Genomic DNA, 10,987 nt, shown 5'->3' on the forward strand with positions numbered 1-10,987 from the left:
AAGGCCTCTGACAGTGAGGGGGCTGTCACGATCTCATCAGAGGAGGCGAGTATTAGAGAGGGGAGGGTGAGTGTTAGAGAGGGGAGGAGAGTGAAGGCCACCGACAGTGAGGGGTTGTCACGATCTCGTCAGAGGAGGTGAGTGTTTGAGAGGGGAGGGTGAGTGTTAGAGAGGGGAGGGGGAGTGAAGGCCACCGACAGTGAGGGGGCTGTCACGATCTCATTAGAGGAGGTGAGTGTTTGAGAGGGGAGGGTGAGTGTTAGAGAGGGGAGGGGGAGTGAAGGCCACAGACAGTGAGGGGCTGTCACGATCTCATCAGAGGAGGTGAGTGTTAGAGAGGGGAGGGTGAGTGAAGGCCACTGACAATGATGGGGCTGTCACGATCTCATCAGAGGAGGTGAGTGTTTGAGAGGGGAGGGTGAGTGTTAGAGAGGGGAGGGTGAGTGAAGGCCACCAAAAGTGAGGTGGCTGTCACTAATCTCATCAGAGGAGGTGAGTGTTAAAGAGGGGAGGGTAAGTGAAGGCCACAGACAGTGAGGGGGCTGTCACGATCTCATCAGAGGAGGTGAGTGTTAAAGAGGGGAGGGTAAGTGAAGGCCACAGACAGTGAGGGGGCTGTCACGATCTCATCAGAGGAGGTGAGTGTTTGAGAGGGGAGGGCGAGTGTTAGAGAGGGGAGGGTGAGTGTTAAAGAGGGGAGGGTAAGTGAAGGCCACAGACAGTGAGGGGGCTGTCACGATCTCATCAGAGGAGGTGAGTGTTTGAGAGGGGAGGGTGAGTGTTAGAGAGGGGAGGGTGAGTGAAGGCCACCAAAAGTGAGGTGGCTGTCACTAATCTCATCAGAGGAGGTGAGTGTTAAAGAGGGGAGGGTAAGTGAAGGCCACAGACAGTGAGGGGGTTGTCACGATCTCATCAGAGGAGGTGAGTGTTTGAGAGGGGAGGGCGAGTGTTAGAGAGGGGTCACAGCGGAGGGTGAGTGTTAAAGAGGGGAGGGTAAGTGAAGGCCACAGACAGTGAGGGGGCTGTCACGATCTCATCAGAGGAGGTGAGTGTTTGAGAGGGGAGGGGGAGTGAAGGCCACCGACAGTGATGGGGCTGTTACGATCTCATCAGAGGAGGTGAGTGTTTGAGAGGGGAGGAGAGAATAGGTGTTAAAGGGGAGGTAAGTGTAAAGAGGGGAGAGTAAGTATTAAGAGGAGAGGATGAGTGGTATAAGGGAGGGTGAGTGTTAAGATGGGAGAGAAGTGTTAAGAGTGGAGGTGGGAGTTATGAGCGGAAGATAAATGTTAAAATCTTTCCGGGGACGATCAAGAGGGGAGGTAATAAGTAGGGTGCTGTGTATATATATATATATATATTATATGCAATAAAATATGTTTTCAATAAAAAAAATAGATGCACATAAAATAATGTGCTGGGGTGATCACCCTCTCTGTCTGTCTGTCTCTCTCTCTTGCTCTCTCTGTCCGTCTGTCTGTCTGTCTCTCTCTCTCTCTCTTGCTCTCTCGTCTTTCTTGATCAAGTGTCACAATTACCTATGTTAGACAGATACTCATTAAACAATGTGCTGAGGTGTAGTTTAATAATATTCCTTTTCTGTTTTTCCCACAGGAATACGAGAGTGATCCAGACAGGGTACAACGGCCGTTCCGTCGCCGGACGACGTCCGTGTCGTCTAAGATGTCAACATCATCCGTCGCCTCAACGATACGGCCCCTGTCAACTGCCCCCCCATCAAGCCAGCCCTCACCAACACATGTTGCTCTCCCATCATGGCCGGAGCTTGAGGTAATGATAGATAAAGAAACTATTTTAGTGTTATACCTAATTCAATTTAGTTGTCTTTTTGTTTCTTTTTCTTTTTTAAAGATACTGCAAATATATAACAAGATAAAGATATTTTCAGGTTTAAAATGATGGAAAAGTTGAATATCCGTATTGTATCATGGTTATGTCCCGAGTGAAATAATTTCTCAAGGGACATAAACATGATATGAAATGGTGGCGAGTTTAATATCCTATTTATTACCCATAATCAATCTTAATTTATATCGCTCAACTTGTTTTGTTGATGTTCCTGTAAGGTCGCAGTGTGCCAGTCGATGACGTCACGAAGTGTTACGTCCCACTTGGCGTTCTAATGGGATGTATCACTTTGAAATGTACCAAGATATTTTTAACCATATGGTTATGATAGCATATACTATCCAAGCGTGTTCCACCAGCCCGATCCCACCTAAGTTTTGGCCTTCTGTTCCCAATGTCAGTGATTACTCATTAGTTCCCAACCGGTCAAACGGGATGGGACTGTAGGTTTTGTTTCCATCCTTCTGTCTGGCTGGATGTCTCACTTATAGTTTTCTGGACTTTTTCACAGTGCATCAAGTTATTGAGCTGACAGTTTGTGTATAGTTTTATCATGTATTGTTACAAATCATGTTTGAATTGCATGTGGATCTGCCCATTGTTGACAGAGGAAGGAAGGAAATGTGTTATTTAACGATGCATTCAACACATTTTATTTACAGCATCAGACATATGGTTAAGGACCACAAAGATATATAGAGAGGAAACCCGCTGTCGCCACTTCATGGGCTACTCTTTTTGATTAGCAGCAAGGGATCCTTTATATGCACAGACAGGATAGTACATACCACAGCCTTTGTTACACCAGTTGTGGAGCACTGACTGGAACGAGAAATAGCCCAATGGGTCCACCGACGGGGATCGATCCTAAACGGACCTCGCATCAAGCGAGTGGTTTACCACTGGGCTACGTCCCGCCCCTTGTTGACCGAGAGATGACCCTTGAACTTACAAGATATGAAACGTTGTTGGGCTCAGTATGGGACATTACAAGATATGTAACCAGGGCTCGCACTGTCGGTAGCCAAATTAGCCATTGGCTAATTTTTACAAAAAATGGCTAATAAAATTTGCAAGTGGCTAAAATTTTGGCTAAGCCATTTTCTGTCTTCTGATGTGAACAAACGGTTACATAATCTATCCGACACCTCAAACATAATAATACTACCAAATATTCAATTAGCGTAATAGCGATCTCGCGACCGGTAACGAGAAACGGTGCCATGCTGAATACAGCGTAGGCCTGATAATGTATGCTTATTTTAATAATCACGGTTATTAATTTTAAAGGCATGCATCAACATGTATGACAGCAATGTCTGGAAGATCTGTAACTTGTTTATTTACTTTGTAAAATCTTTGAACCAAAGTAATAAAAACAGACCCACAATGCGTGTCAATTTGAATTACACATGCCAGTTCAGGGCCAAAAGACATGTAGGCCATCTCAAGATCTGAGTTCAGCCAGACCGAGCGAAAACAAAACGTTCGTTAGACTGGTTTGTGCGCTTCACGTTAAACCAAATGGACACGACGAACACCAATCAAATAGTTCGCGAACGTTAGGAAGAACGTTCGTTGGCTGAACTGAGGACAGCTCTTGGCGCGAACATACGTCACGCTTCAGAGTCAGCTGATACCCGCGTGTCAAGAGACATCGTTGCGGACATTAAACAATACGATTACGCAAAAATGAATCTTTATGTAAATTTGTAGAAAAACAATAGTTATTCACATCAATGAATACCTAACTGCAGTTTTTGTTTATTCCTTTATCTTTGTTCATTTCATACCCATGGTCGAGAGCACGCATGCAGATCATGATCGCCGGAAATGAACATGCAGTATTTAAATTATACAAATTGCAGTTAAATGTACACTGAATAAAATTTTACAGTAATCATATTTGTTAGATAATTTTAGATATAAATTTGTAAGACTGTGAGGTGACATTTAATAAGTTAGCTGGATTTTATAAAGACCGTAAATTCTTATTTTATGAAAGGATTTGTTGTTGGGGGTTTTGTTTTTGTTTTTTTGTTGGGTTTTTTTAATAAATGGAGTATACTGTGGTGAAGTCGGCATTCTTAGCTGAGGTATTTTGTAAGCAGAAATCACAACAAGCATTTAACACGACGCTGAAATCAACAGCAACAACATGGCACAGACATGGGGTGGGGAATTGATGGGTCACTTAAAAAAAAAAAAAAACATTTTAGAAGAAGTTATTCAAACTAACATAAAGATTGCTATTTAAAGAAATAATGAGTTCTATATATATATATATATATATATATATATATATATATATATATAAAATAAAAAAAAAGCTCTCAAATTTTTCTTTGGGAAAAAAGGAAGAAAGAAAAAACACCATCCATAAACATCCACCCACCCACCCATATTTCTGTACGTTTGTTAATTTAATGTCATAGGCCTTAGAAGTGGGGGTGGGTGTATGAGGTACTGGCTTCAGACTCTGAAGATATTGCTTAACCCCATCCCAACCCCACCCCCGCTGAAAAAAATCAAAGTAATATATTAACTGTCCCTACCCCCATTGAGGTTTTGTTATTCCTATTTATTCCAGTTTGTACACAATTAGCTGAAAAAGATACATTTTCATATTCATATATAAATACTCTATACAGTACTGCGTAAAACAAATTTGGCTAAAGCATTTTCAATATGGCTAATGAAAATTCCATTTGGCTAATATTTTGGCTACAGGTATTTTTGATCCAGGGTGAGCCCTGTATAACGTTGTTGGGATCAGTATGGGACATTACAAGATATGTAACGTTGTTGGGCTCATTATGGGATATTACAAGATATGTAACGTTGTTGGGCTCAGTATGGGACATTACAAGATATGTAACGTTGTTGGGCTTAGTATGGGACATTACAAGATATGTAACGTTGATGGGCTCAGTATGGGACATTACAAGATATGAAACGTTGTTGGGCTTAGTATGGGACATTACAAGATATGTAACGTTGTTGGGCTCAGTATGGGACATTACAAGATATGAAACGTTGTTGGGCTCAGTATGGGACATTACAAGATATGTAACGTTGTTGGGCTCAGTATGGGACATTACAAGATATGAAACGTTGTTGGGCTCAGTATGGGACATTACAAGATATGAAACGTTGTTGGGCTTAGTATGGGACATTACAAGATATGAAACGTTGTTGGGCTCAGTATGGGACATTACAACATATGAAACGTTGTTGGGCTCAGTATGGGACATTACAAGATATGAAACGTTGTTGGGCTCAGTATAGTATTTAAATAGTATTTATTGAGAAATAAATTCAAACTTAGTTGCAATAGCTTGGCCGATTCTGATAATAAAACCACAGACGTAATTGTGTTTCAAGTGAATAACATCCAGGAAGCGTTCATGACGAAAATTAATTTTACAGCACACATTTTTTTAAGTGTACAGGGTTTTACCATAGTCTACTTGAATCTTAATTTTACAGCACACAGTCAAGATTGTCCATTTGAAAATAAGACAGTGAATGTACTTGTGTTTCAGGTGAATGACATCCAGGAAGCATTCCTGACAAAGCGGGTCGGCGGCTACAGGCAGCAGCTGTCCACGATGGAGGAGTATGAGATGGAGGCATCCCCGCGGCCGGGCTCATCGCGCACCGACCACAGATGACAAACGGACAGCAGTAGCACTGTACAGACTTTAACGTAGTCCTCTAGAACGGACAACAGTGGCACTGTACAGGCTCCAATGTGGTCCTCTAGAACGGACGGCAGTGGCACTGTACAGGCTTTAACGTGGTCCTCTAGAACGGACGGCAGTGGCACTGTACAGGCTTCAACGTAGTCCTCTAGAACGGACGGCAGTGGCACTGTACGGGCTTCAACGTGGTCCTCTAGAACGGACGGCAGTGGCACTGTACGGGCTTCAATGTGGTCCTCTAGAACGGACGGCAGTGGCACTGTACAGGCTTCAACGTAGTCCTCTAGAACGGACGGCAGTGGCACTGTACAGGCTGCAACGTAGTCCTCTAGAACGGACGGCAGTGGCACTGTACAGGCTTCAATGTGGTCCTCTAGAACGGACTACAGGCTTCAATGTAGTCCTCTAGAACGGACGGCAGTGGCACTGTACGGGCTTCAACGTGATCCTCTAGAACGGACGACAGTGGCACTGTACGGGCTTCAACGTGGTCCTCTAGAACGGACGGCAGTGGCACTGTACGGGCTTCAACGTGGTCCTCTAGAACGGACGGCAGTGGCACTGTACGGGCTTCAACGTGGTCCTCTAGAACGGACGGCAGTGGCACTGTACGGGCTTCAACGTGGTCCTCTAGAACGGACGGCAGTGGCACTGTACGGGCTTCAACGTGGTCCTCTAGAACGGACGGCAGTGGCACTGTACGGGCTTCAACGTGGTCCTCTAGAACGGACGGCAGTGACACTGTACGGGCTTCAACGTGGTCCTCTAGAACGGACGGCAGTGGCACTGTACGGGCTTCAACGTGGTCCTCTAGAACGGACGGCAGTGGCACTGTACGGGCTTCAACGTGGTCCTCTAGAACGGACGGCAGTGGCACTGTACGGGCTTCAACGTGGTCCTCTAGAACGGACGGCAGTGGCACTGTACGGGCTTCAACGTGGTCCTCTAGAACGGACGGCAGTGGCACTGTACGGGCTTCAACGTGGTCCTCTAGAACGGAGGGCAGTGGCACTGTACAGGCTTCAACGTAGTCATCTAGAACTGAACCTGCTGAGGGAAGTCACGTTTTACACCACATGAAGCAAAGTAGAAGAGTTTAGGGTTTTACCATAGTCTACTTGAATGTTAATTTTACAGCAGTCTACTTGGATCTTAATTTTACAGTCCATAAAGAAAACTTAGTGTTTAGGGTTTTACCGTTGTCTACTTGAAAATTAATATTACAGCACAAAAAAAACTTAAAGTGTACATAATTTTACCATAGTCTACTTGAAGCTTAATTTTACAGCACACGAAATCCAGTTTGTATTGTATAAGTAACACAGATAAAAAAACACATAACAATAGCTGTGTACAGGGTTTTATGATAGACTACTAGAACCTTAACTGCTTCAGAAATGTTACAGCTCATATAGTCACACAGCACACAAAAAACAGTTTGCATTAACTATGTGACACAAACATAAAACAGTTACAGTAGTCCACTAATACTGCAACTGCTTGATGAAGTTTTGTTTTTATGGCACACGAAAGCCAGTTTACATTATGTAGGTGATGCAGAAAACATGAAACACTAGCGCTGTACAAGAGTGACGACAGTCTAAGAGAATTTTAACTGCTTGAGTAAGTCAAATTGAACAGCACTGGGGTGCAGTATTTAGTGTGACTTCTGCGTCTTGCAGTATGATGAATACTTACCAGCATAAGATAGCAGTATATAATTATCAGTAGGTACATGGCAACAGCACTGTTCAAATTTTAATCATATTTATATAGTCATAATTCTACAATGTACTACATTGTAGTGGTCAATAGTAACCTATAGATATGCCAGTTTATGCTATATAGGCGTTAATGGTACTGCATAGATATTAGTTATTTTATACTATGTAGGTGTTGATGGCACTGATTAGATTTTAGCCACTTTGTACAATGCAGGTGTCAGTAGAGCTGCTGTATAGATAATGGCCAATTTATACAATATAGGTCACAGTAGCACTTCACAGTTAAAAGCCAGTGATTACTGGGTATGTGTCAGTAACACTGAATAAATACAAGTTATTTTGAACAATGTAGTCGTCTGGTGCACTATTCAGATAAATTCAAATTTTTACTGTGAAGGTGTCCGATTCACTGAAAAAATTAAAGTTTAAACACACTAGTTGTCAGTCGCACTATACATGTAAAAGCCAGTTTATATTATGTAGGTCACAACAGGACTTCATATATATTAGAAGTAAGCTTAGTGTGGACTCCCAAATTTTTTGACATATACTTAAATTTTATATGTAAACAATATAAAAAGCTTGTACTGAAACAGTATAAAGAGCCAATTTATACATAAACAGTATAACATAGTTTATACTTGAACAATATTAAAAGCCAATTCGTACTAAAACAGTACAAAAAGCCAATTTATACCCCACTTAACAAGAACAATGGTTGGTTACCTTGGTAATGAACCATGTGATTGAATTCTGGTTGTGCAAGATTTACAATTTTCACCTTCTGCTGCCACAAAATTAAGTAACCAGAAGTAAAATATTGGTATTGAGTTGATGCATATATGATTATTATTATTATTGTTGTTTGAATTAAAAGGGGGTGGGGGATGAGTTTCTGTGCAGAGGTTGTGGTTTTTGAATCACTGTGTTGTTGGCAACAAGCCAGGACAGAATCCAGTTATTAAAACATTTTGTATCCTTGCATTAGGGCAGTTCCAAAATGATCACAAGGGGGGACAGTTGGTTTTGTTTATACTCATGACCATGCATAGAGAAAAACAAACGTGCAGCAAATCCACCATGCATAAAAATATAATTACTGTAGTGCCTCCCACCCCCACCTCTTGTTATCCATTCTGGAACTGCCCCTAGAGGAACATTTCACATTGGTGGAGTTTTATAATTTAAAATATTTATTTTCATTTACATCCCATGTATATATTAATTAAAGAGTTTGTGAGATTATGTGAGAGAGTATAAATATCATAGTATTTATTTGTTGAATAATTAATGACAGGGTTGTAATAACTACAGTTAAAAATTGTTCCTGATTTGGTAATTAAATCACAATTATGGATCGTGGATTTTGTTATGGATTAGGAGCTATGTTAATGTGTTTGCATACAATTAAGACTAAACATGTAAATTTTGTGTGCAACCTCCGACTGCCAGTGACTGTCTGGGACAAATACTGTACATTCATTCATTTTTGTGCTTCTATCCAATTAAGAGTCAAGCATGCTGACCTAGGCACACACCTCAGCTATCTGGGCGGTCTGTCCAGGACAAGTTAGTGAGAGAGAAGTTGGTGTACTGGTCTAACACTTGCGTATTGAGTCTTTAAACTCGCTCTGGGTGGGAGCCGACACCGGGATGCAAACCCAGTACCTTGACCACTACACCACTGAGACCTGGTAATACTGTACAACCACAGAGCGGTTTTATCAGATTATGCTAGGAGCCACAATGGCCTTTGCCAACAGGTGGACTGTATATGCAGGTTGTAATACCTCCGTATATTTAGACTCCCATCTCAAGTGTCCTTCATCAACAGTTGTTACGGGAAGCTCTTCAGGCCATCATAAAATAAATTGTAGATTTTAATCCAATTCTTTTCAAAATGTGGCTGGGGTAAAATATTTTTATATTTTTAGGACACTGGAAATATGGCTCATATATACTGATGGAAAGAAATAAAGGATCACACCGATAGCAACAAGAAATAATGACTGCATCAAAAATCAATTGATATTGTCCGAAGTTGACTGGGAACATATAGGCAGCACATTGAGCACTACAGACATTGAATCTCACATTACAACTTGGCATGAAATACAGACATTATTACGCTAGCAGCGAATTCAATTTGGTCTACAATTTGATGTGTTCCCTTATTTCTTTCCATCAGTATATGTTTGAAGGACAAAAATATTGAAGGGGAGATCTTTTCTTCTTGGGGTGGGACACATAGGCCACTCCTACTGAAAAAAGTAGCAAGTGATCTTTTATATGCACTTTTCCATGACAGGACAGTATATACCACAGCCTTTAATATACTAGTTATAGGACACTGGTTGGGCAAGAAAAACCCAAGTCCATAAAGGGCAATTAAAATTTGACCCAAGATTTACAGCCATATAATTCAATTGACAACTTTAAAAAAACAATTATTGGAAAATGTATTGAGTGTGGCCCACAAGTTAACGCATTGTGTTACTGTTTATCATATGCATGTTTTTCACAGTTTGTTCCCATAATTCTTTTACAGTTAATAACTGGCTGTTGTTTTGATGGATATGTGATGTAGAATTTTCCACATTCTTTATATTTTTACCACAATTCTTGGGAAAACCACTGTTTTCACGGAGTAGCAGCACATTAGTCCCGATATTCTCAAGTCAGTTATGCAATACATTATGTGCGAACCTGGTTAATTGTATCGTAGTTATTTATGACAAATAAATGTCAGAATAGTAAACTTTGGCACTAGCAACGATACTGTTAGTACATGTATTACTAAGACAAAATAGTTTAGCAATTTGGTAAATGTGCTTAATTTTTTGTTTTAAATGTTTGACATCCAATAGCCAATGATTAATAAATCAATGTGCTCTAGTGGTGTCATTAAACAAAGCAAACTAATTTTTTGTATGTTTCTTGTATTTTTAAGTAGTACCAAATTGCTAAACTTTTTTCTCTCAGTATATATAACAATGCACCTTTGGAGTGAGCTCAGTGGGAAGATTTTTTGGAATGGCCTCCATTTACTGCGAACTTGTCCGATATTGTGTGAAGCTTGATAAAATAAAAAAAATCATTACATGTTCATATAAATATGAAACTGCTGGATAAAAATCATTCACATTTAATTTTGTAAATACACTATTTATTGCCAACAGTGGAATATTTGAGTTGACAAGTTTTGCTACAATATATTGTAACTGCAGTGCGATAAAAATAATAATGTGCTTTGTCTGCACTGTGAATAAATAACTTGTTAGTCATGACAGTATTTTTGTGTGTGCCAGTTGATCTGGCATTGTGAAATATATTAATGACTGTTTCTATGGTTTTAAAATTGTGAGATGTGAAATTGGGAAGATGGTGCGTTACAATGTGCCATTCTACTACTTACAATGCACAAGTGCAATGTGTCAAGTGCAATATTTGTTTTACTTCCACTCAGATCTGTTTGTACATATCTTTAAAATATTTTATTTATTTATTTTGAATACATGTCTTTTTAACTTGGTTAGCTTTTAATGTCCATTTCTGTTGTTAAATTGAACGTACTGTTAATCCATCAATGCTGTATTACTATTGTTAATAAACAGCATGTGAACAAACAATTCCCCGTAAATTAAACATAATTATTATCCACGTGATTCAACATAGAGTTAACAACAATCATAC

General features: G+C 40.5%; 1 protein-coding gene across 1 annotated transcript in view; it reads left to right on the plus strand.

Moving 5' to 3' along the window:
• Positions 1–5,555, plus strand: part of LOC121372465 — a 95,948-nt gene extending 90,393 nt beyond the window's left edge. The window contains exons 6-7 of the mRNA XM_041498781.1: positions 1,612–1,788; positions 5,412–5,555. Of these exons, the coding sequence (XP_041354715.1) occupies positions 1,612–1,788; positions 5,412–5,540 (306 nt within the window). The 3' untranslated portion in view covers positions 5,541–5,555. The remainder of the gene's footprint in view (positions 1–1,611; positions 1,789–5,411) is intronic.
• Positions 5,556–10,987: the final 5,432 nt, after the last annotated feature.

Source organism: Gigantopelta aegis, chromosome 4 (assembly GCF_016097555.1).
Source record: "Gigantopelta aegis isolate Gae_Host chromosome 4, Gae_host_genome, whole genome shotgun sequence".
In the NCBI taxonomy this organism is placed as follows: domain Eukaryota; kingdom Metazoa; phylum Mollusca; class Gastropoda; order Neomphalida; family Peltospiridae; genus Gigantopelta; species Gigantopelta aegis.